Source organism: Esox lucius, chromosome 1 (assembly GCF_011004845.1).
Source record: "Esox lucius isolate fEsoLuc1 chromosome 1, fEsoLuc1.pri, whole genome shotgun sequence".
In the NCBI taxonomy this organism is placed as follows: domain Eukaryota; kingdom Metazoa; phylum Chordata; class Actinopteri; order Esociformes; family Esocidae; genus Esox; species Esox lucius.
In genome coordinates, this window is record NC_047569.1 from 17,290,791 (window position 1) to 17,318,658 (window position 27,868).

General features: G+C 42.1%; 1 protein-coding gene across 1 annotated transcript; it reads right to left on the minus strand.

The window, feature by feature from the left end:
• Positions 1 to 4,966: 4,966 nt before the first annotated feature.
• On the minus strand, positions 4,967 to 25,749 carry akap1b (A kinase (PRKA) anchor protein 1b). Its single transcript, XM_010873856.5, has 11 exons — positions 25,564 to 25,749; positions 14,589 to 16,246; positions 13,650 to 13,768; positions 11,822 to 11,948; positions 11,329 to 11,450; positions 9,301 to 9,478; positions 9,067 to 9,217; positions 8,794 to 8,861; positions 8,392 to 8,465; positions 8,233 to 8,298; positions 4,967 to 7,977 (listed from the first exon to the last, which is right to left on the minus strand). The coding sequence occupies exons 2-11, from the start codon at positions 16,219 to 16,221 to the stop codon at positions 7,915 to 7,917; spliced, it is 2,601 nt and encodes an 866-aa protein (XP_010872158.2). The 5' UTR covers positions 16,222 to 16,246; positions 25,564 to 25,749; the 3' UTR covers positions 4,967 to 7,914.
• Between the last annotated feature and the right edge of the window lie 2,119 nt (positions 25,750 to 27,868).

A 27,868-nucleotide genomic window follows, 5' to 3' on the forward strand; every position in this document is an offset into this window, starting at 1 on the left:
GATTGCCACAGTGGGAATCATCTTTAAACAGCCATAGCTAAAAATCTATGGAAGTAATAAAGGCATATCTATTTTGAATTGCCAAATTACCTCTCGTGCACATGCAGGGGGTACTCGGCAGGGCGTAGATTTTGGCATACTCAATTCTGATCAGTATGCCAACACACTCTCCTCAATACTTTCCACGTTCTCTCCTCTGTTAATGAAAGCATACTATGTCCTTAAATGTATATAGTTTTACATAAGACCAAGTGGAGTGACATTTAGAGTGACCAAATACTGTAGAATGACAAGAAAATGTTTCTGGTTTATTTATTTTTTGTGTGTAGCTATATTTTCAGATTTTCAACTAAAACAAAAAAATTTGTAAAAGGAACCTGAGTGAACTTGTTTGTAAAAAAAAAAAAAATGTTTTGGAAGCACAAGCTATAAAAGCAATTTTCTTAGCTATGTCAACAATTGCAGGAAATTAACCCTTTTTTATATATTTGCTTCATGAAATTGTTTTTGTTGAAAGGCAGACAATACACATTTTCTTTCAGCAACATGGAAAAATGTGTTAGACTTGTGCTGCAGGTAATATGGCTGCAGGTAATATGGCTGCTGAGATGTAAAGCCTAACATTGTAAGATTGTATTTTGTAAGTTAACTAATTATGCTAACAATAGAATTGGGATTGTATTTTGTAAGTTAACTAATTATGCTAACAATAGAATTGGGTTTAGTGCCTGTCTCCTTTGTTTTGTTCTTCTGGAGACCTGGAAACTCATGGTGTTCCTAGATGGCAACAGCTCTTCATATATCCATATTTGGACTGTCAAGAGAATATTTATCTACGACTGATCTTTTGACTTCTTACACCATCTTGTGGCCATTTCACGTGTGTCTCACCCGAGGCCTCTGCCTTTCCCGAGCCAGATCCCGTTATCAAGATTCTACTATCAGTTGACAGCACTCGCAGTGCCAGAAGCAGAAAAGAGAAGACTCTTTGTGTTGATTCACACTAATCTCAGGTTATGCTCTAGGCCTGTCTGAGACAGATATCACATATGAGCTGATAGGATGGCAGATATTGGGTCCATAATAAACAAGTCACTAAAACACAATGACAATGACATTACAGAATTCCAAGAAAGAGCCACCACCAAGTTATGTTGGGTAGCGACCTATTCCTTCCCTCTCCTCATTCTGCTTGTTACCAGAGCTGAATTATTTTAGGTGTCTGTCATCCAGTTGCTCTTCAATTCTGCACCACTCTTCTTGCCCGGTCCCTGTGCAGAGAATCACTTATTCTGCCTGGCTGAAGTACTGTACTTAACCAGTCAGCAGTGCGCCACCTCACTGCTCCCCTGTAATAGAAGAATAAAAGATCACTGGCAGCCAGAGTCAAGGAAGTACACTCTTTGTAATTCATGAATCTTTACTGAGAGAGGCCCCTTGCTTTCACATTGGCACCTCATAGACTACGGCTGGAAGCAGCTTGTTGAGAATACTGACCTGTGTGAAATACTAGCTGGCTTGCACTGCATGGCTGACAGCTCCATTAAACAGCACAGCACTGCACATCATTACCTATAGCCTGTTAAAGGCTAGAACATTAATGAACATTAATTACAGTATACATATGGAATTAATCTCAGAAGGGTTTTACTGAGTTAATATTTGTAGGTTAACTTCACACATTCATTAAGTGATAGAGTCTTATAGTTTTGTCACCGCCTCATTACCACCCAACTCCATCCCCCTTAGCAATAGTGAAAGCAATAGCCAAAGTAGAATATTTGGAAGTGATCAATATCTGCAGGGACCGCAAATTTACCAAAATAGCATACACAGTCATGTCAGATCCTTTGGATGGCGTAGGTATTTATCACTTTTGGACAGAATGTGATCAAAACAGAATATTTTGTGAAGTTTATGTTTTTCTGTTAATGTGAATGAAAAAATGACACTCATTTATTTTAATAGATGTTAGAAACACTTTTGAAAGCGACACCTGAGAGACCTCTTGAGTGAGTCTCTAAAAGCTGTGCACACCGTCCTGCCTCTTTTTGTCTTAACGAACAAACATGTTTTGAAATATTTCCATTTGCTATATTGATATAATTTGAATTCCTTATTTATATATTTCCTCCCCTCATAACATTAACACTGTGGCTTTTCTAAATCACCTCATTGTGACATTTCTGAATATCTACCTCAGTCCTGCAGCTCAGTTGAGAAGGATGACCATCTCTTACAGTATCATTGTCAACTTGATGTTTCTGAGTATCTGATAGTTCTTACCTATAAACTAATTACTTTATGACTTTCAAAAAAGCCAAATTGGACTCCTGAATGAATTTAAGATTGCCTAAACAGAAGTGAATACTTATGCAACTATTAATCTCTTATTATTCAGTTTTATTAATCTGTAAAAACGATTTCTTTATTTGAAATTTATTTGAATACAAAAAGCTTTATTTGAATACAAAAAGCTTTATTTGAATACAAAAAGCATGAGTTCACAGAAGTCAAATCAGTCTTGTGTGAAATGTGGCTCTCAAAGGTGTTCACCCCCTTTGGATTTATCCACATTTTATTGTGTTACAACATATATTTAATTGTGAGCTTTTGGCAAATTTTTTTATTTAATTTATAAAGCCCTTTTACATCAGGAGTTTACATCTCAAAATGCTTATACAAACACCCAGTGTGAAACCCCAAAGGGCAAGCAACAACAAGGGTTGATGCACAGCGGCCAGGAAAATCTCCCTAATAGGTTCAAAACTTAGGAAGAAACCTGTAGAGGAACCAGGCTCTGAGGGGTTGCCTGTCCTCTTCCTGTTGTGCCGGGTGAACATTCTATGAGTACAAATAGTAATACTGAAGTTTAAACAGAGCAGGACACAAGGAAGCAGAGCAAAACCTCCCATGACATGGCCCAATCATCAGGACGTCACTCCAACCACTTTGCCAAGCATCTAACCAAAGGGACACCGACCGTAACCACCCTGAAAGCGAGCTAAGTATTGCCCACAGAGTTCACTCCCATTGCAAAAGCACAGCAATGGAGAACAAGAGTAAGCCAGTGACTCCACCCCCAAATGGCTTTGGAGTGAGGACATCCCAATGGAGATGAAAGCCCATCTGGCATGGGTGGATCGTAAATCCAAGCCTTTCCATTCACCTTCACATTCCTGGGACAACCTACATTTAATCATAGACCTTGCTAAATAAATTAGTCTTTAGTAGACACTTTAAGGTTTGCACTAAGTGCATCTCTAACCTTATTAGGCAGATCATTCCAAATTAGTGGAGCTCTGTGGGAAAAAGCCCTGCCTCCAGCTGTTTGTTGAGAGATTCTAGGTAAAGTAAGGAGGGCCTGCATCTTATGATCTTAGCATACACATAGGTATGCATGGCTGGACCAATTCAGAGAGGTAAGTACATGTATTGCTTTATAGGTTAACAATAAACCTTAAAATCAGCCCTAGCCTTAACAGGCAGCCAGTGCAGAGAGGCTAATACCAGAGTAAATGTGTCCACAGAGTAAATGTGTCCACAAGATTAAAGCAGCCGTGTTCAGCACAAATTGGAGAATTGCAAATATAAAACAGATAAAAAAAGACTGCTTTTAAGTATTCACCTCCTTTGGTAAATATTTCAAAGCACTTTTGGTAGCAATTATAGCAATTAATTTATTTGGATAGATCTGTATACATTCTTTGCCTAATTGCTCAAGCACTATCAAGTTGGATAGACCCATAAACAGCAATTTTCAACTCTCCACATTTTCTCAGTTGGATTGAGGTCCTTGCTTTTACTCAAGGACATTCTCTCATTTGTCCCAAAGCCACTCCAGGCTTTGTCCTGGCAACCCCACAGCATTATGCTGACACCACCATGCTCCATGGCAAGGGAGGTGTTCTCACTATGATGTGCAGTGCTAGGCTTGTGCCAAGTTCTTAGCATTGAAGCAAAAAGCTTAAAAACTTCTTACAATTGGTCTCAGTCTCTCAAATGCCTTCTGGCAAACTAGCTGAGTTTTTTTTCAACAATTGCTTTTTGCCACTCTCACATGTAAAGAACCCAAGCTATTCTTTATACATTATGCAGTGTCACCCATCTCAGCCGTGGAAGATTAGAACACCTTTAGAGGTGCCATAGGTCTCTTGGTAGCCTCCCTGACTAGCATCCTGCTTGCTCAGATACTCTCCTTTTGAGGACGGCCTGTTCTAGACAGATTAACAGTTGCGGCATATTCTCTCCACTTCTTAATAATGGGCTTTACCGTGCTCTAGCAGATATTTAATGCTTTGGATATGTACTTACATTCTATCCCTGATTGGTACTGGTACTTATTCCAGATTTGCTTTGATTCATCAACACAATGCAGTTCGGAATTGTACTAACCAACTGTGGGAACTCCCAGAGACAGGTGTATTTAATCTAAATTCATTTGAAACACCTAACTGTAACTGCATACATATGGACTCCATTCAAACAAAATACATAACTTCTAAACACAGTTGGTTGCACTAGGACTTATTGAGGTGTCATAGCAAAGGGTTGAACATTTCTGTAATCAATTATTTTCAGTGTAATAATTGTAATAATTTAGAACATTTCGAAGATATTCTTTTTCATTTTGGCATTATGCACTTTGGGGTTGATCAGCGGTACATAGTTTGAAAAGCCCATTTTGTAACATGGGCATGTTGTAAGAATAAAACATGCAAAGATCCTAGGGGGTGAATACTTTTGAGAGTCACTGTTTTTCTTAAACAGCCCAGAAAAGTATAAACAATGTGGCATTGCAATCGATCGTTTGTTGTGTATTATTCTGTCTGATAAATGATGTGCATATCGGGAGTGAATGTGCATGTTAACTGCAGAGCAGTTCAAAAACCCCACAATAATCCTTCCGCCAAACTTCATCTCCACCTACAGGGCTTATTGTAGAAAAACACACATTTCTAGAATATCTCATAACTGTGGACGCTTTTTTAATAACTTTATTTTTTTTTTAATAGATCTGTACAACCAAGAATCAAACCTTTGATGAGCCTCACAAAAACTGACCTGTACATGTTAAATGCTCTAGGCAGGATTGCTTACACTCATTTAAATAATCAAATGAATTATCTAGCAAAGCAAACACTTCAAACCAGTCCTACCGACAGAACAAAGAGCTTTGGAAATGGTGAACCCAAAAAAAGAACCCAAAGAAAAACCTGTTCCCTTTTTCCATTCTCTCATTTCAGTGTTATACAAAAGTACAGTGAAATATCTTATTTACAGACCTGCACAAGTGAAGAAATAATTTGGGTTAAATCAAGCATGATAGGAGTGAGTAGAGAGTGGTGTCATTTGGATCAATCTAGTTATCAATCTTTACTGATTGTGACATCACAGCTGGAAACAAGGTAGGGACAACACAAAGCTGAAGGGCCGACAAGCATAAACAATATTATGGCTTCTGCTCCAAGCTAGCTTTGGACTCTAACCCCTCCTGCTGGCCTTGAAATGTAAGTTCCTTGAATAGATTCTGAATTAGTAGCTAGGTGCCTTATTTCCTGCAGTTTCAACAAACAAGAACAGGCATAAGGAGAGATGAAGTACTACCATTGGACTGACTAAACATTCAAACACCGTGAAACAGCCACCATCTGCACTAAAAGCCTACAAACCTCTTCACACCAAACATTCCAGAGACATGATTCAAATCTAGCCACCACCACTTAACATGTCAATGTCTCCAGGTTGAGAAAGTGCAGTTAACCTACATGATCAATATGTAATAGGCCTCTGTCGCATGGTATAGATGCAAAGGCTGTCTTAAATATGTGTAGGAACAGTCATTTAGAACAGTTACATAAGAGCCAATCCTCTAACAGTGTACTTCACCTGCACATGTCCAAAACAAGACTGTTCAGAGGGACAGTACCTGCCTTAATACCAGAGGGATCCAATTTAAGTGTCACATGATTAGCAGTTGATAAATTCAATTCCAAAACAACAACTTGATAAGAAAACTATTTGAAAATGCAATGAGAGTCAGGACAGATGACAGCTACACATCTAGAAGTGATAAAAATCTCTGATCAACAACCAGAGCAGCCAAACAGGAGTGTTAGAGAAAGCAGCGGGGCCGGCGTGGAAGGAGACCCATCTTCAGAGTCCCGGGACAACAAGTCTCCAATTTTTAAACTTGATTCGACAACTGACAATAGTTCATTCCTATGCAAAACCTGAATACAACTACAACAGAGTTAGTGAGAGGCTTTGAGAAAAGCTCTTAACTGTTCTTCAGGCTCACCGTTTCTGTGCCGCAATATACAGCACTGTACTTTCATACGCCCATTGAGTGGAGATGACATAGCTTCAAAATAACTATTCCCACAGTGAAAAGGGGCCAACTAACACACTCAACATTCTGGGTAATGAGTGAATTGCCCGCAAGACTATTTTGGCTCCATTAAAATGCTTGCAACAATAAGAATGGAATAGAGCATAAGGTGTAATGCTTGCACAGACAAACTTCAATAGAATGTAAGGGGTAAAAGGGGCTATACGCAGGAGTCAACACAGTGAAGACCCTAAGTTAGACGGGGACCTGGGCAGGTTAACATGCATATAGAAGACAGACTGGTTTAAATAAGCACTGGGCCTTTGAGCCACTGAGCTAACTGAAAACTGTTAAGAGTTCCAGGTCAGATGTCAGAGGCCTGTCCATGGTTTTGTATCGTTTTCCTCCCGGAACAAAACTGAGGGGTTGTCCCCCATCTTGAACTGCCTAGACAGCTGCACCCAGAACGGAGGAAGACCCCAGGAGTGAGTATAGCATTCAGACCCTCCAGGCGACGCCTCGGACTCAACAGTAGTGAAACTGCCATGTAGTGGTAGTGTTGGACGGACGGACCAGCTGTGATGCCAGGCAACCCGCAACGGTGTGATGACGCCCCCGGGGGGGGGGGGGGGGGGGGGGGGGGGCAGATGGGTCAGGCAGGTGTGCCTCCAGGTCAGGTGGAGATGCCAGAAAAGGAAGCCCGTTTAGTTTCTTCATAAGGCCACACAGTGTTCTACGGACTGAAGACCAGGCCAGTTGAGCAGGCCTCGCATGACTCCTGGGAACCTGGTTCTGCTCCTTCCCCTAGGTCAGAGGAGGCCCCCCACCTCGTCTATGTACTTTAGACTGTGGTGAGTGTTCTATTTGTCACCACGGCCGAGGGTGTCAGTCACAACAGCAAGGCCAGGAGCCATTCTTAGCCACCCAGGCCTGCATGTCCACAGCTGTCATGAGACCATGACAAAGAGCCAGCCAGTTAGGAGATAGACTGTGGCTACTGAATTATGTAGAATAATCTAAAAGCCTCACATTGAGCCCAGTCTCACAACGTAAATGGTTCCTTGGTAAACAACCACGCCATGTTGCCACTATGCAAGTGCATATAGGTAGTTAAGGTGAGGTTAGTTCTCCATTGACAGATAGTGTTTTCTACGGAGTCAAGTTCTACATCCACAGAATGACAATCCAGAAAGTTGGAGGGAAACATCAGGTAGGATGGAGAAAAAAAAAGAAAAAGGGGGATTGACCTTTGATTTAGTTACAATATAGATATCTTTTTAAAATGTACAAGTACTTTATTTTCAGTTCTTTTGGGTGTGGGGTTGGCATATTCTGAAGGAGTACTTCATTCTCTCTTTCCCCCTCTGCATACAACAATCTTTATTTCTTTTGAAACATGGAGAAAAAAAAAACAAAAAAAAACAAACAAAAACCAACAAAGATAAAGTATTTCCAAATCCAGTGGTTGTGTTCTTCCATTGAAGTATTAGACTGTTTCTGGAGGTTTAGTTGGGGCCAGCCTCCAGCGATGAAAGGACAAGGGGTCTAAGAGGGGTGTAGCGGGAGGTGCAGGGGTTGTAGGTTCAAAAGCCCTCCACCCAAGTACCCAATGCCCGCTCCGCCAGTGTGCGGTTCACCGATACCAGCTGGAGGAAAACGGAAAGAAGGGGTGAAAAGGGTCAGTGAAAAATAACGTCCCAAATCGACAATAAGCACAGCTATCAGAATGTTGACCTGAACGGTCTGAAGTTGTTCAATTAATTATCATACACTCAATATAAAAGACTATCCACATTAAATGGAAATGTTGACCATTACTTTGTCGTTTTTCAATTGCTTTTATCTACATTCTAAAGAGGCAAATTGTTTTACATCAAATCCCAGGGCAAATGTAAACATACCTCTTCCCCAACCATGTTCCACATCTGGACCAATGGGAGACCAGTGTTGTTGTCATAGTTAGTGACCTAGAAGGGAGACAAATGCCAGATTAGCCACCAGTGACAGGCAGCAGAGCACAGGACAGCTAGCCCAGAGCTTCACGTTGTATTTCTACCAACCTGTGCAAGCAGTGCTACTCCTCTCGTCATCTCCTCCAGCGCAGAGGTGGCTTCAGTTGAAAATGCGTTTTCTCCTGTGGATGCATGTATTTATTGACAAGTTAACATCCATTAACAATAAGGAGCTATCATCCACAGACAGGGTGACGTCGGATTGTATATTTACAAATAGAAGTTGCTAGAAGGTAGTCAGTCAGTGCTGATCACGCCACCCCACACCCAAGATGCCAATATGCATCTCCCAGCCCCACGTCAGCTAACCGCACACTTAAGGTTCAAAGCTAGACTGTCATCTTGGATGGCTATACCTCCTGGGAGCACACATAGGGAAGTCTGACACTGTTTTCGTCCTTATGAACAAAACATGCAGTTGTACAGAGACACAATTTAAAATGCCAGTACCCGGAAGAGGGGCGATGTTGTCCAGTAACACTTCTGCACCCTGGAACGGTAATGTCACAAAGTCCGACCTGAAAATAAGGAGTTTAGAGTTTAACAGTCGCCGTTACATTCTGATCCATCGAAATGTGACCCGAATCTAGTGTTGAACAAAGCAGGCCCCATTTCCAAACAGGACAGAATGAATAACAACTGATCTAACCTGTTCTAACCTAAAAAAAAGAAATTCCATGAAAATACAGTTCAGGTATTCTTGCTTTTCTAGCACCCACCCACCTTATTTGACGTAGCGTGTCAATCTTCACCCTGTCATAGCCGCCATAGTCCACGTATCGGATCTCCACCTCGTTGGTCTCTTTGTAGAAGGATATAACCTGCGCTCTCCACCAGGCCCCGTCCACCGCCGGCGCCGCACAGATCACCCCAACTGGAAGAATAGAAAGGATCAAGTCCGGGCTCAAAAACACCAAAACCCACCCGGGCAGACCGCCCACCGTGGAGGGGCCTTACCCTCAGCAGGCGAGGGCAAGGCGGGTGTTCCCGGCTGGGAGTAGCACAGGAACATCTGCTGGTCCAGGCTGCGCAGGGCGTGGTACGTCGGGTGCGTGTGCTGCTGTACGAAGAGGTGACCCGCCGACACGATGTTCACCACGATCACCTCCACCGTCACACCACTGGGAAGCAGGAGCTAAGAGAGGAGACAACCCGCTCAACTGAAGGTAGAAGGGAAGAAATCTCATCCGCCAGGCTAAAAAAGGGTTGAGATGGAAGCCAAGCCTGTCTGAATTTTAACAAACATTCCAACAAATGTTTATTCAAGAATAGAAAATTGCTCCTACATTAATTACATATGAATTGGCTTATTGATGTTGATGTTCACAAACCTAGAGTACCATTTAGTTACAAAGCATTACTACTAAGCATTATTACTGCATTTAATATTCTAGGAGACATCAGTCATGAATAATGAATGTTCCAATTCTTTGGTAGAACCCCACTGTGAAAGCTGAGAGGATGTTATAGGGTAGTAAAACATTATATGGGGTGGTACCAAACACCGCTGATTTAATGATAAATTATTAAACCATGCCAACATGTACACTGCATGCACAATTATTAGGCAAGTGAGTATTCTGATTGGATCATTATTTCCATGCACATTTTCCAACTCCAAACCATATAAACTTGAATGCTCATTGGATTGAATCATTTTCAGTTGATATGTATTTGTGAAATGAGGGAGGGTGTGGCAACAGTTAATAACACCATACATCAAGTTGTGCATAATTATTAGGCAGCTTCTTGGCCTGAAGACAGATTTTTCTAAGGTTTTATGGACAGGTGAAATGAGTGACTCTTGATGGACCAAATGAATTGGCCTGTGGCTGGTTCACTAATGGACACAGCACCATTTCAGTGAGGCGCCAGCCCAGTGGAGGAGGGGTACTAGTATGGGCTCCTATCATTAAGGATGAGGTAGTTGGACTTTTTGGGTTGAAGATGGACTGAAACTCAACTCCCACACCTACAGCTAGTTTCTGGAAGATACTTTCTTCAAACTGTGGTACAGGAAGAAGTCTTCAGCATTCAAGAAGGCCATGATCTTCATGCAGGACAATGCTCCATCACATGCATCCAAGTACTCCACTGCTTGGCTAGCCAGCAAGGGCCACAAAGATGCCAGAATAATCACCTGGCCCCCTTCCACTCCTGACTAAAATCCTCTTGAGAATTTGTGGGCCCTTCTTAAACGTGAGATTTAAGAAGGGCCCAGTCAGTGAAGACAAGACACCTCTTTGAACAGCATTTGGGAGGCTGTGGTTGCTGCTTTAGCGAAAGTTGACCGTGAACAGATCAAGAAATTGACAGACTCCATGGATGGAAGGCTCATGGGAGTTATTGAAAAGGGTGGTTATATTGGTCACTGAATATTTTTGAAAGGACAAAATGTTTAATTAATTGTAATTTAGTGTTACTTATTTCTTACACTTAGTTTAACAATTGAAAATAAATATATTTTTTAATTAGTTGCCTAATAATTCTGCACTCTTATGTACTCCCCTGAGAAAGTTCAAAACAACTTTTTCTTTGTTAAACATTCAGGTTTGAGGTTCAATAAAATGTTGGATTGACTGAGAGCATTGTGTTTGTTCAAAAATAAAATACATCTTGAGGAATACTATTTGCCTAATAATTGTGCACAGTGTGTATATGCACATGCGTTACTTTACAAACATGGTAACAATATAAAACACAAGGGGCATATGTGGTTAAAAATGGCGACACGTGTCATGATATTTAACTGAATACCTGAAGTCCCACAAAAATGTAAGGGATGCATAGATTTGTCATAATAGTCAATATGAGTTGATTATCTCACACCATTATGCAGCTGTCACATTTAACTGAAGAGAATTTCAATATTTGATTGGATGTTTAACATTAACAACAGTTGCTAAAGAAAGCAGGATTGAGACAATGTTCAAGGGACACAGTCCGGGCCTTCACCATGCCAGGCTTTCTCTGTAACATCCTTACCCAGGAGGTCATGGGCAGCGAGGGCAGTGGCATAGGTGGGGGGGCATAAAGGTTTGTCAGGTCCAAGTCCTTAAACTTCTTTCCAATCAGGGACAAGGCTTTGTCCACCTGCTGCTGGGAACCTAGCAGGGACACATTTAAACCCCATAGTTATCCTATACATCCCATAAATACCTCAGGAATCCAGACGTTCCAAAACTACTCACACTTCGTTAAAAATTGTACACTTTCTTTGAAATTGCATCTTGCAGATATCTTGCACCTTGATACATGAAACAGTTGTTCTATGCAAGGTTTCTAAGCAGGAAAGTAGCTACTGAACAATGCAGAAATGTACTACTCCACAAATCATTAATGGTGCTCCTAATGTATAAAAGTAGGGAGCACCGGTTCTAACAATGAAACATGTTCATTTAGATCCCTCTACTAGTATACTATTTATAGTCAAGTGAGTCATTTGCTAATTGTGATGGTGGCGGCCGACCCTGCTCACCCTCTATGTGGCAGATCTGGAACTCCTGAGTGTAAGGCAGGGTGGAGATGTAGATCTTGGCACCAGAGCTTTGCTTCAGGAAGCTCACGTAGCGCCCTTGTTTCCCAATCAACCTGCCCACCAGGTGCTGTGGAGAGGGAGAGAGAGATGGGAAGAGAATAGAGACCGGATGTCTTAAAAGAATAAAGGTATGTTAGATTGACAAAGACAACTGATGAAGGTAATAACAAATAATAACAATAATATGGATGTTTATCAATCAACTTCTGAGGGGAATATACTATATTTCAAATGTTTATTTCTTTTAATTGTGATGATTATAACTGAAAACTAATGAAAATCACAAATTCAGTAGCTCAGAAAATTTGAATATTACTTAAGACCAATACTAAAAAAATATTTTTAGAAATCTTGTCCAACTGAAATGTATGAACATGAAAAGTATGAGCATGTACATTACTCAATACTTAGTTGGGGCTCCTTTTGCCTGAATTACTGCAGCAATGCGGCGTGGCATGGAGTCGATCAGTCTGTGGCACTGCTCAGGTGTTATGAGAGCTCAGGTTGCTCTGATAGTGGCCTTCAGCTCTTCTGCATTGTTGGGTCTGGCGTATCGCATCTTCCTCTTCACAATACCCCATAGATTTTCTATAGGGTTAAGATCAGGCGAGTTTGCTGGCCAATTAAGAACAGGGATACCATGGTCCTTAAACCAGGTAGTGGTAGCTTTGGCACTGTGTGCAGGTGCCAAGTCCTGTTGGAAAATGAAATCAGCATCTCCATAAAGTTGGTCAGCAGCAGGAAGCATGAAGTGCTCTAAAACTTCCTGGTAGACGGCTGCGTTGTCCTTGGACCTCAGAAAACACAGTGGACCAACACCAGCAGATGACATGGCACCCCAAAGCATCACTGACTGTGGAAACTTTACACTGGACTTCAAGCAACGTGGATTATGTGCCTCTCCTCTCTTCCTCCAGACTCTGGAACCTTGATTTCCAAAGGAAATGCAATATTTACTGTCATCAGAGAACATAACTCAGAAGCAGTCCAGTCCTTTTTGTCTTTAGCCCAGACGAGACACTTCTGACACTGTGTCTTGTCCAAGAGTGGCTTGACACAAGGAATGAGACAGCTGAAACCCATGTCTTGCATACGTCTGTGCGTGGTGGTTCTTGAAGCAATGACTCCAGCTGCAGTCCACTCTTTGTGAATCTCCCCCACATTTTTGAATGGGTTTTGTTTCAAAATCCTCTCCAGGGTGCGGTTATCCCTATTGCTTGTACACTTTTCTACCACATCTTTTCCTTCCCTTCGCCTCTCTATTAATGTGCTTGGACACAGAGCTCTGTGTACAGCCAGCCTCTTCAGCAATGACCTTTTGTGTCTTGCCCTCCTTGTGCAAGGTGTCAATGGTCATCTTTTGGACAGCTGTCAAGCCAGCAGTCTTCCCCATGATTGTGTTGCCTACAGAACTAGACAGAGACCATTTAAAGGCCTTTGCAGCTGATTAGAGTGTGGCACCAGGTGTCTTCAATATTGAACCTTTTCACAATATTCAAATTTTCTGAGATACTGAATTTGGGGTTTTCATTAGTTGTCAGTTATAATCATCAAAATTCAAAAGAAAAACACGAAATATATCAGTCTGTGTGGAAGGAATGTATATGCAAGTTTCACTTTTTGAATGGAATTACTGAAACAAATCAACTTTTTGATGATATTCTAATTATATGACCAGCACCCGTAGGTAATGACCCAAGCATGAACTAAGTCTCCGAATACTAGGTAATGAACCAAGTCCATGTGGTTTTGAATGGAGCAGACTCACCTTAGGTACTTCAATCTCCCACACAATGAGTTCAGAGCCCATAGCAATGGCAGGGCTGCCGTCCCGGGCCCCCATGGTGCACCCGCTGTCCACAGAGTCCATACTGTTCACATCAGAGCCTGGACATGCAGCACAAACACTGAATCAGACAGGTCCCCTACAAACTCAATGACAGGCCGGGCACCGCTCACACAAACCAAATCACAGCTCTCACCAGGCACGTGTGATCACAATGCTGCTGACAGACCAAAGATACGATGACACCATCACTACTGTCTGAGTACAGACGGTGTGGCCAGTCTGCGGCACCGTCAGGAAGGACTTCATGACGAGTGACTAGCCACCGCGGTGCTTACGGTTGGCCCTGTCGGATATCTACATGACTCAATTGGCTCAGCGATGGGTCAGTGTCAGTGACTAGTAGAGCACGGTTTTGCAGCTTGCCCTGACCCACTCGGGTATCCTTCCAGGTACTATTTGGCGACCAAAGTCGGGCTACTTCAGAATGGTTAATTTAGCATTATGTAAGACCAAATAATGGGACATTCCAAATGCTTAAGAAGACCAAATATATGAAACCAACCATTTCCCATAGCTTGCTTAACACTTAGATCTAACCTGGTGCTCTCTGCACTAACACAAACGTTTTGATTCTGCCCTCAACATTAAGTAGTGGTTCTCAAATGTCTCCTGGTGACTCCCAGGTCTCACAAACCTATTGTTGCCCTGAACTACCTCACTCACAAATCAACCAGACGGCTCATAATTAGTCTTCAAGTTAATTCAGGTGTTCTCTCTAGTAGACATATAATACAGGAAACACCTGGGGGTCCTCAGGAGACATTTGAGAACCATTTAGAAACATTATAGGGGGGGGGGGTTAATGCATTCTGCCCTCCCACACCTTCACGGACTGCTACGGGCGGTGCCCTGTCCTACCTCCAGACTGATCCGTCTCGGTCTCGCTTGTTCCGTGAGAGCCATTCCTCAGACACATGCTGTTAAGCCTCTTGACCTCGCTGACAGCGGCCAGCGAGTGGCCCGATAGGGCCGCCTCCGTCACCACCTCCTCCAGGGCCTGGGGCGGACTCTCCTTCCTCTCGGATATCCCCGAGACCTGGATCAGATCCTCCCGGCTCTCCGTGCCCTGCTGGTCCTCGCTGCTGACCCCGTCCTCAGAGTGGCACGTACTGCAGGCCGAGTCCTCCGCCACCATCGCCACCTCCTCCTCCCCCTTCCGTGTGTCCAGGCTGCCAGCCTGCAGCCTCCCCTCCTGCCAGGGAGTGGCCGCTGCCCAGGAGTGACTCACTGTGTTGTCTGCTCCTATCGGCTCCCACGTCACTGGACAACCGTTGGCCAGCACTTCTTTCTGCTCTCTCCAGTCCGCCCTGCCGGCCTCAGAATGGCTTATTGGGGATGGCCCATCCTCCATGTGCCTTGTGATTGGTTCTTGCTGAGAGCACGGCCGCCCATTGGTCAATGGGGTGCTGCTGTAGCCAGGCCCGGCCGTGGGCTGGTTATGCCGTGTCTCCGGACAGGAGGTCATACTCAGAACCTCCTGGGTGGCTGCGGAGATGACCTCCGTGATAAGACCAGCTGCCAAATGCGCCAGGACCTCGCTGCTGGACTCCCCATTCTCCTGCTGGGGGCCTGGGGCCGAGAAGCTGGCCAGCGTGCTGGTCAGGTCAGCCCGATGAGAGTCCTGCGATGAAATGGGGGACTCGTGTGTGACTTTCACGGCCTGGGCTTCGGCGGGCATGACAAGCGAGGAGGGCAGCGGGTCTTTGGTACTGCTGCAGAGGACTGGGAGGGCGTCTTTGGCCATGAGCTCCACCTGAAGGTTTTGGATGAAGGACCCCCCAGCCTCGTGTGCCGCCGCCACCTCACCCTCGGGTTCAGGCCTTTCTGCGTTGGCCGGGTCTGCTGCTGAGGTGTGGACCATCTGGGACTGTACAAGTGCTTCTGACGCCGCGACAACGACCGGCTCCTCCGGCGTATCCTGGACCTGCTCTGTAACCGTTGGTTTTGCCGGCTCTGTAACCACGGCAACGTCTGCGGGCGCCCCCCCTCCGATGGCCTCGTGCTCTCCCTGAGGGGTCTGTGTCAGTAGGGGTGAGACAGGGGTGGGTGAGCTGGTCCGGGGTATCTGATGGCAGCTCACCAAACCGGGGGCTGGGACTGCCTCGACTGGGTCCAGCCTCTCTGTAGCTGAAAGGGAAGTGCTCTGTAGCTCTACGGCTTGGGTCTTAGAGGCCGGGATGTGGATCTGTGCAACCACCTCCAGTTCTGTTAAGCGCTGCTCTCTGGCTTTGGGCGTTCTCTCCCTGCGGCTGCAGACTGTGTTGGGAGCGGCCACAGCCGTAGAGCAGGGGGACAAGTTGCCCTTCTCTACCAGGCCGTTGCTGCCCTCACTGGGGGACGGGGACACCAGCAGGCCCATGGCCATTGCCCCCTCCTCACTGTCGTGCTTGGTGACTCGCTCTTTCTTACGGGAGATGTACCACCACCAGCCTATCAGCGCCAGCACACCAGGCAGTGTGTACGGGACAATAGAGCGGAACCTCAGTGGCATCTCCTCGGGACCCAGGCAGCTACACCTGGTTGGAGACAAAACACAGGGAGGGTTTATCACATGACCTGAGCAAGACATCTTCCAGTTGCCCATTATCTAGAGTTCAGGTTAGTCTCATTTGTCTATTACCCAATAAAAAAGACGCATAATAGTAACAGGTAGGTGTGAAAAATAACATTGCAGCACTTCCATATGGCCCCCACTCATACCCTATGGTAACTACAACAGCGCATTGAGTGACACCTGAATTCTAACCTTATGGTTCTCAGTCGGAGATCAGTCAATAGGCAAGGTAGTGGGAAATCACAGTGTGGGGTTCCTACGGAAACATTCCCCATTGTAGCCATTCAGAAATAAAATAATGATATGAAAGGAATAAATGGGGAGCGGAAACTTCAGGGGCGGTTAACAGAGGCAAGCTATGTGGAGAAGAAAAAAGGAATGAAAGCACATACAATATTATTACTGAGAATAAGCATAGACCAAGTTTACCCAAACCATTCCACTGATCTCCCCAGACTTTTCGCATTTGCTTTAAACTCAGTAAAACAGGTAAACATGATACCAAATTACTAAAATGTCAAATCAATGACTAGTATCCTACTGAGTGGTAAAGAAGTGAACTCGCTCTTGCAAATTTGCCACAAGCTTACTCCCCTGTTCCAAGCAACTTCACAAGACAGGCACAGTGCTTTGAGATGCATGCAGCATTGCCGTACACTTCTGTTAACAGTTACTGGTGTAGAACACTTCCTTGTTGTCACTCCGGTTTTAAAACACAGACATGAATGAACAGGCAGATGCCAGACAAAAAGGTAACACAGCAGTTCTGTATCACCTTTATCAGACTTTGAGAGAAACTTTGAGGGAAATTCCCAATTTTCAACCAAGTGGCAATATAAAAAGGTCTAGTAGCAAGCAGGAGACACCGCAAACCATCAGGTTAATGCGACCTGACTGGGTAAGCCCAGTTCCTTCGCTGCTGATTGGTCAAAGCAGAGACCCGCTCCATGTTAAAAAAGGAAGCCATTGCATGCCTTTCCTTAACAGACCCAGATCAGGCCCAGGCTGTAGAAGGAAGGAATGCATTACAGGGATACTCTCACTGGCCTCTCTGTCACCCCTTCTCCCAGCCTACTAGGGTGGTTGACGTGGGTCTTCCACTGCAAAGCAAGACAGAACGCACGCACACAAGCTCACATGCTGGAATAAATAGGGCCACATTCAGAGTACCACAACGATGACTCCACAGTACTCACTACTCACAGCAGTAGATGGACTATAGTCTTGTGTAGCCATAGCTCAACAAATCCAGCATTTGTCACAGGTCTGCAGTATTTTGTATTGGTCAGAATGGTTTAAATGAACCTCTGAACCAAATTTTTGTGAACGTTACCCATGGCGCTACATGTTCTGTTCAAGTGATTAATTTAGATTTGACACTGTACCACTGCAAAATCCCTGCCACCACACCAAAAGTGGTAAATTAAAATATAATTTCCTTCAAGGCACACTTACATTGCGCAGATTGCATTTTCCTTTGCAAATAACATGAGCAATGAATAGAAATAATACAGACACACAATAATATGGTTTCTCCATTTACCCTGGTTGTTGAAGGATCATTCAAGTTGTGACTGCCATAGCGGGGAGGCTCCTCAAGGAAGGACAGGAGGATTATTCTCTTCAGAAATATTAATAGAAAAGTAAAATTTTTAGGTAAAACCTTGATTAGAAAAATCCCACAAAACCCCTAGTGGCCCTTATGGGATAATTCCAGAGGGCACAGAGGGAAGGGGCCAAAACATCCTTTGGAAGATCTTGCTCACAGCCACCATTAAGGGCATTACAGTTAAGTGGATGAAAACCAAATCTCCCAACACAGAACTTCTGGCTACAAAAGGTTTGTGTACTTTTTGAAATGGAAGAGAACACATTCACTGACATTACACAGACCGGTATTTATTAAAAGATGGAGCCCTGCAAAGAGACTATTAATGCAACGAGAACTCCCCCATTCCTTTTTTGGTTATAATACCTTTCGTTGTTATACAATATAATACTATTGCCATAACTTTTATTTATAATATTATTTCAATGTATATTTCCGTTTGTTTTACAGATACCATGAAAAGGAATAAAACTTTTCATAACAAAACCATTAAAAAATATATAGATGTTTCGCTGCAGTCCAAATAACACCCTTTAGGTGGATAGGAAACTAATTCATCTTTACTCATATTACCCCCATTCAGTATTGTGGAGGCTAGTTGGTCTTTGTTCCTTCTATATACTTACACAGGAAAGGCTTGACTGATGTGTGGTCCACAACTAAACTGAGTCTCCCGTCCTTCAGCCTCCACTGATAGGGAGGGATGGGAACAGTCTGACAAGCAGTCAACGCTATTCCTTATTTCAAGTAATTCACTTTTCAAATTGTTCTTCAAAACTTTTTGTAAGCAGTTGGGGGAAACCAAAATAAGAGAAATAAGGGTGTTATTTGGACTGCAGCGAAACATTATATATTTTTTTATGATTTTGTTATGAAAAGTTTTATTCCTTTTCATGGTATCTGTAAAACAAACGGAAATATACATTGAAATAATATTATAAATAAAAGTGGGATTCAGTGTTTAGGATTTGATATCTTTAATTGGTTACCACATATGTGAAGCGTCCACACATGGGCAGATTACATGCTATAAGGTGTGTCACTAAAAATCCAGTAATAGGTAGTAGGGCTGAGTCCATTTAGGGTACGGATCGATTGTTTTCTCGTTACGCTGTCGGTGGATTTTTATATTAGAGCGGACAGTGGACTTATTCATTGAAGAGGCTAGGCTGTGTGTCTATCAGAGGAACACTTTAGGTCAGGGGTTCTTAATTGGAGGGGGAGGGGCTATGCAAGCATTAATAGGCTATCCATCAAATATATAGTGAGAGCACTGTTTCAGAAACCTCTGTCTTCGCCGTTCATGAGCTTTTGCTTGCAAACTTGGGTGAGCACTTCCATATTACAAAACACTTCCCATTTCCTTCAGAAACATAGAATACAGTTTTGTGATAGGCTACAGGTGCATGGTTTTCAGAAAAATGGCCTATATGATTACATGAATGCTTTTTTAAACCCTATATGAATTGCAATGCTTTCAACATTAGGCCTAAGGAATGAAGAAAGACGTCCCATATTTTACTTCAGAGTGATAGAGAGGGGTGCGATTTTCCATCTGATCTCGGCTGGATACATATAAATGGATTCACTGACTACTGAAGACATTTAAAGTCACCACAATGCCCAGTTGAGTGGAGTATAGACCAAAAAAACAGAAGGGCTGAGTGTGACGTGCCTAACTCCAGCTTATCTGGTAGACTAAAGATACCCAAAAGGTCAGTTTTCTAGCCACAACCTGGGAAATGTTTCTGTAGTAGTCTGTCCATCGGTCATTTAAAACACAGCAGAATACAGACTGTTGTGTGTGCAGCTCTCTATCAAATAACCTCTGAGAGACTTCCACACAACTTGCAGGACAACTCAGTGAGCTTATTGTTTGACCGAGCACACAGACCTTCTGGCCTAATAGTTTGATTTTGGTGTCAACCTGTATGCTTGCTGTCCAAAAAAAAAGTGGTTTACTAATATCATAATTTACAAAGATATTTTGTAAAAATTAAACAGATTGCAATGTCTGTAATGCTCACAAATCGGGAAGGTAGCTACAGTGTTGATGGACAGGGCCATGTACCGTAAAATCTTGGGTGAGAACTTCCTTCCCTCGGCCAGGGCTTTGAAAATGGGTCGAGGAAGGGTATTCCAGCATGAAAATGACCCAAAACACAAAGCCAAGGCAACAAAGGAGGCTCAAGAAGAAGCACATTAAGGTTCTGGAGCGGCCTAGCCAGTCTCCAGACCTTGAGAATATGAGGAGGGAGCTGAAGGTTCCAGTTGCCAAACATCAGCCTCAAAACCTTAATGACTTGGAGAAGATCTGCAAAGACAAAATCCTTCTTGAGATGTGTGCAAACTTGGTGGCCAACTACAATAAACATCTAGCCTCTGATTGCCAACAAGGGTTTTACCACCAAGTACCAAGTCATGTTTTGCAGAGGGGTCGCATACTTATTTCACTCATTAAATGCAAATCAATTTAACATGCGTTTCTCTGGATTATTTTGTTGTTATTCAGTCTCTCACTGTTCAAATAAACCTACCATTAAAATTATAGACTGATAATTTCTTTGTCAGTGGACAAACACACAAAACCATCAGGGGATCAAATAATTATTTCCCTCACTGTATATACCTACATACACAAAGTCAGAGATGAATTGTGGGATTATGAGAGGTTAAATGGTGAGCCACATCAGTATTTAGCAAGAAGGTGTTTATTTATGGGGACTCGCTTAAAATAACTTGTTTGCCCAACTTGACACAGGCCAGTAGTAATCACAACAGACTTAGAAACACATTCTAAAGTAAACATTTTGAATGAAGCCATAATCATTAACAAACAGGTAATGTCCTAGTCCTAGCATTTTCCATCTAGCTATGTATTATTTTTTTTCGTGGAGTAGCATTTTTGGCAGTTTGACCACAGCCACAGAGACTTCAATATACACAATGCCGGCATCAGACGAGACAACATAACAGAACTTGTTAGGATATTGTAATTAGCCTATTACATGGATTGTGTAGCCATGTTTTATAGCATTACCATCTATTCTAACTTTGGCATGCTTTTTTTTGTGTACCTAAAAACCTTGTCTTGGAAAACACACTAGCCTCCATTGCAGAGATTCCACTGCATTCATTTCAGCTGCTGATAGTCCACATTAAAAAATGTCCACGGCAAAAAAGTAGCAATGAATCGAAAAACAAGACAATCCCAAAATATGATAATATAACCAAGTATTGACTTGGTTGCTGTGTGTTCAAAGCTAGATAAATATTCTTCTGAAGTGAAGTTGCCAGTTCCACAGGGAGGAAACATGAATTCTGACAGTCAGTGTACAACAACTCATACTGCAATCACAAGAAAAACTGGTCATTGGCCTTTGCCAACAAACAAGGAAGGGACAATAAAGCATTCCAACTTTGTTTCACCCCGCATATATACTGCAATTCACCACTTCATAGAAGATACTGGGGCAAAATACAGTGGCTTCATTATCTCCACATTGTGTTAAACATCAGAATATATAATTGTAGGTAAAATAAAGGTAGGCTATGGAGGAATATTTTTGAATTCTGAGCATAATGCCAGATCCAGATTAGAGCGTATAGTCCACTTTCCCTAGGATATGTGATATCAGCCAGCAATTCACCTAAACACACAGGAGAGTGGCATAAATGCCACAAAGACGCAACCACTAACCTAAACTGCACAGCTTTGATGAAGGCGTCGTCATTTAAGCCAAAAGCTATCCATCTCACCAACTCTAACACCGGAACTACTTTCCAGGTTTGTGAGCATTACAGACATTGCAAATATTGTTTCATTTTTACAAAATATCTTGCTAAATTATGATATTAGTAAACCACTTTTTTGGACAGCAAGCATGCACATTGACACCAAAATCAAACTATTAGGCCAGAAGGCCAAGAGCAACATCTGGCAAAAACAAGATGTTGCTCATGAAGTGGCTAATTCCATCCCTAACTGAACAAAAGGCCTGAAAACTTGTCACATAAAAAAGAAAAATGCAAAATACACTTTGTAATTAAGTGTATAGTGTGTATAGACTGAGGGTAAAACACTATAATCACTAATAGATTTAGACAATAACAGGAAATGCAGATTAGGTGAACACTATCTACAGAATACTTTCCGATGCCACTGCATAATACACATTCATTGTTGGGTAACTTGGGGTAATATGCTACCCTTTCTTAAAGTGATAGTAAAAATGCACGTGACACCAATGAAATGTTTTGTTGAGCAAGAGTATGTGACATTTATTGGTGTCTGTGAGAAGCAAATCAGGGGGTATTTTAACACCATTTACCATAAAAGTTAAGCCTACACACTGAATCAATATAATTCTAACTAGGTAAAAGATCACATTTGGGATTTAGCAAATTATCATAGAGTGAATGTAGATAGGCAAGCCTAATCTTCAGTCAATTTATAGATATTACCCAAGCGATGCAGCATAGTACGTCCAAATACATTTTGCATACCTGATAATATGGATTAATAATACATGCAAAGTATTTCATATATGTCATTGGTGTCGTTTGTGGAGGCAGAAATTATCTTTGAGTACATCAGCATAATTTCATTTGTAGAATGTGAACTTAAAAATAGGAACAACTGAGTGCAAAATAAAAATGACCCCAAGGAAACATGTCCTTATTTCTTACAGCAACACCAGGAGAAAATGCTGCTCCACCGTAACACTACGTGAATACGTGATGTCATCCAAAAACTGGAACTAGCTTGGCATGTACACCATTTAGCAGACACCAGAACCCAGAGTAACTTACGATAGTGAGGGCATACAGTTTCATATTTTTACATCCCGGCCTCCCGTGAGAACCAAACCCACAACCCCAGTATTGGGATCACCACACACTACCATTTGAAGTACACAAAAACACCACATTATGTTTAAACACACAGGGCTTTACAGACATGGAATGATGGGATTCCTGCAGAGCGGAATCAAGGATGTGTATATAGTAGAGCGGGGTGGAGGGTGCATGAGTCATAGGGACTCTGCATGGCTGAGGGGCAGGGATTACAGAGGGGTCAATCAAACAGCATTAGTCACATACAGACAGACCTGAAGGGCCACCGATCCCAGTCTAGCCCAAACAAGTCATTAAGGTCCAATCGTGGCTTCTTAAAGATGCATACCATGATGTATGGCCACGGGATTTAAAAGTGGAGCAGTTAGGCAAAACTGAACCCTGAAAATTGTGTACCGTGTTAACAATGTCACAACTTATCAGCAATAAGGAGCAATAAGTGATAAAACACGAGGGGCTGTTGTTAATATACCCAACCCCCCCCCACTAACTCTAAGATGCCTTATTGCGCTTGTAAACTGGTTACCAATGGAATTAGAGCAGAAAAAGTTACCATGTGGTACACAAGGTATACAGTCACGTAAAAAAAAACATACATTTTAAATCTGGAAAGATGATTGGCTGACAGCCATGGGTAAAAGAGATCGTTTACCACTATATCGGCAATATACCACACCCCTCATGTCTTATTGCTTACATATACTAGTTATTAGTATTCAAACCACCATTTATCATTATAAACTTGCTTCTTAGAGCACTAGTACTGGATGATGATTGGCTGGAAAAAGTGGCATAACAGACAACATATCATTCTCTAAGGGTAGACAAACATTGCTTAGCAACATTGCTTAGCACACTGGCTGTCTTAATGGAGACGTACAGGGCAGAACATGTAGGAACATTTTCTGCACACTTACTGATCTGAATTACAATATCCATGTGCAGGAGCCAGACATATTGCTCTGAGTGTTGACATACAATCACACCAGCAACGTGCTGGAAGTAAACTACAATATCTAGGCCTTCATGTTGTACCTCAAGGCTGCTTCATCATACAACTGACAATGCAGACTAGCTTCACCAGAGTTAAGTGACAGTACCAACGTGAAAGTCCATGACAGCTTCCTAAATTGATAAAAAAAAAAAAAAAAACATACACTAACTAGTGGCGTCACACGCTACTCTTGAATTCACCTTCGACAAGGTTAGAATAAACAACGCCCACTTACTCCAGTTGCCTAATAAAAGCATTTGGTGAGTCTCTACGCCCAACCGTCTATTTCACACTACGGCCGGCGGCCTGGACATGCACAAGTAATGACTGCTCCAAAGTCAAGAATCGAGCTGCGCTGCTGTACGACCTTGGAGGTAGATAACAAAAGGGTCATTTCATATTTGCATTACACGTTACCAACCATACAAATGCGTCCGCACAAGCAGGGTAAGCATAATTCCAGAGCGATGCTGCAGTTGGAATACCCGACAACCTTGTAAGGAACAGATACAACACAACGCTTCTCCCAGTCGAGAGCGTTCTAGACTTAATTGTATGCGGTCGATAGATCCCATTTGTAAGCTATCCCACGATAATTAATCCCGTTGTAGTCCACACAAATGCTAGACCAATACTAAATTAAAAGCCCCGTGAACAGAGGGAAACAGTTGCCGCTCATTTGCACACAGACCGTCCTAACATAAAACACGATAAATACATTCAAGTTTCAGGGATTACATCGGCCCTCGTCGTTGCGATAGGGCTTCAGAAATATAGCACGTATACGTCTACTCAATATCTTATAGCCTACTGGCGATTTCACGGCAGATAAATTATACATTAAATGTAGGGTGTCCGCTTCGATGATCGAAGTGTGTGTGTAATAGCTGCATAAGGGGCAGAGTTTCTGGGGGATACGAGTCTGAGCTAGGTAACTTGCTAGCTATGACCTACACACTACGTGCAATAAAAGCATGGTAGGCCGCGGCTCATGATGATTTACCGCTAAAATCTAATAAGTTAGGCGTATTGCTCGAATGGTAACAATCAACTGATGAGACAGAAAAGACTAAGTGAACTATTGTGAAAAACAGAGCAATACATATATACTTCAAACAAACACTATATTCAAGATATTACGAAACAATCAAGAGTCCAATTAATTTAAGCCTCTCCATTACGGTTAGCCAACTTCGTTGAGTCTGAACTCAATGATTGGCACTTCATTCACAATTTTGCAGCCAAGTGCATGACAGACTGCGCAGTAGCAATGTAAAAGCAATTACATTTAAAGAGTCGAGAATGACTACCCAGTGATACAATGTCGCATATTACATTCATGTTCATGTAGACTAGCATTGAAATGCTATGCTAATTGTGCAGCGTGGGCCTCAAAACCTTCACGTTAGCTTGTTAGATGGACATAACGTTAACACCACCTTGTTAACCAACAATTTATTGGATTTTTTTAAAGGAAACATCGTGTCGTGGAGTAGAGAACAAGAAAGAAACACACTTGATTTGTATTTTGAGTCAATTGTTAAATGTAAGGACACCGAATCCAATAGACGAATGTATGCGCGCACTCAATGACATGGGCTGCACAGTACTAAAGCGGTGATACATGTAACATATTCAGTGAAACTACCGTTCCATTTATTTGAATGAAACACTTCGTAGAATAACATCGTATCCAACTAGTGAAAGGACTCGAGTTGTCTCACTACAATATAACCAGGGCTACATCGTCCACGGACGAATTTTATGGGTTCATGCCTGTCAAGTTGTACGCTTGTAATCACATCTGGAACATACTTACTGTATTTTAGCGTCCTCCGCGCCGCCACGGTGAATTAGATTATCGTGATATAATGTTACGTATTCCGAGCCCGATTCAACACCAACGTGTTACTCCTTTCCTATGCCTCTTTCTCTACCCTCCCCACGTGTTGACCGTCCAAGAGCCAGACTAAAAACAGACATAACAGCTGATCAAACCTCGCGATAATGGTGCAAACGAGAGGAGACAATGAAGACGGTACTCTCGCGGGGTCGGGTAGGCCAAATGCAGTAGTTTCAGTGTAACAAAGGACAGAATTATATCGCGGAGTAATCTTATCAATTACATTTTAAATTAAAACTACTAATTTGCTGTGCATTGTCTCTCGACTCCCTCAAACGAAACATGCTGCATTAACGTGTTATCCTTGTTCACAGTTGGCAATGTCAACTTGAATGACCTACCAAATCGAAATTACAAGTCCGAAAAATACTGTTACTGTAGCTGACCTTTTATCTTGCCAATATGGTTACAGTCATACATAATGACAATGTTACGCAAGTTGGCTAACTTTAATATAAGCAAGCATACCAAGCTAGCAGATGTTGGTATGTGTTCCGAAGCACTTGAGCACATGTAGGACTTCATGTTCCAACAAATGTACTGTACGTGAAAAGAGGAATAAAGCCTAGGTTATTCTACACGCTTCTAAGTTTCTAATACGCCGTAACTTGGGACTGTGTAAATAAATAATCACTTAAGTGGAGAGAACCTTTTTATTACTAATACAGGAATAATTAAATGTATATGGTATACATTATAGAGTAACTAACAGCTTTACAAAAAGCAAAAGTATACATTATCATCACAAGTATTTACAATGTAGTAAATATACATATTTTTTCCAATTGTAAACAAAATATTTTGAGGTGAATAAACACAAACACCACGTAAACAAATTTGACCAACACTCCAGAGAGACATTTGAATGTGCATAATATAAAAAACTAACTAATAAAAGCATGACATATTTTAGGTTGTTCAACTTCTGAACGTTACCTCCATTTCATTTTTATTTCCTTATTCCTAATAATGCCTTTATGCAGTTTTTAAAACTTTTTTCCAGGGTGGTAAAACACACTTGCATTTTTAATAAATATACTGAGAGAACATTGGTTGTAGCATAGACAATTTCAACATATCAACAAGTACTTAACTCATGCCATTTCACAAAATGAAAACAATTTGGCCAAATGTATGGATCTAACATTTAAACATTACCAAGGACTCTGGTTTTACTTTTCAGGAGTGTTAGGAATCTGGTACCAGAGGTTAAGCAACCTAAAAAGGGACAAATGGAAGTTCAGTCTAAAGCTCAACACTGGTGTATATGGGAGGCTTTGTGGGCTCTCCTGTTAGAAGACAATGCTGTTGAAGCTGCAGAGTGAAAACATACTGGAAAATCAAATACAAAGAATCCACCTAGAGAAACAACATTCATACACATACCAGCTGAAGTCAGAATTAAACATTTCTATAACACATTTTGAATGGATGGATAGCATCATTGTCCTTTCCCATAGTGCAAGATAGTCTTTGGTGCAGTGTCCCTGGATCTTCTCTGAGGGCGTCTGGGATTAAGGTCCGGTCCCAATGACACTAGGAAAAGCCGTTCCCTCAACTCCCCTGGACCTTAACCCTTCCATTTGCAGATCCAAAGGGTATAGAAACTGAATAGGTACATGCAGTGCAATGGTGAAGCTTCCACCATTAAAGCTATAACCTTACCGATCAGCAAAAATGGTAAGGTCAGGATCGAAATTAATGGGAAGGAAGTAAATAAGCGTTTCTTCACCGGAAGATAAACCTTCCAAAAACAAAGTAATAGCCACCCTCATTTTCCTCATCTTTCATTTGGCTACCAGCAACAATTCAACCATAAACATTATTCAACCAAACACCTGTGTGAACAAGCAAACAAGGAAATGTATTGGCATCTTACCATATCAAAATGTGAATCTGACTGTCACAGGATCAAATACAGGTGGTAGATTTAAACTCTGATCAAAACCAACTGGTTTCAGTATCTTCATAGTGTTTTCAGTATTCATACAGTTGCTATTACTGATGGGTTATAACAACGTTTTGTATATATGTAACAAAACATTAAGCCACATTCTAAATGGTAAACCAATGCAATACACAGAAAACAATTATGCAAATCAATAAAATACATTTCAACATTTACACGTGTGCAGTTCTGTCTAGTGTTTTGAAGTTCTTATTCTTACATGGTAAATGTTTATAAAATAATAACTTCAATATTTAGTGCGGACTATTTAGC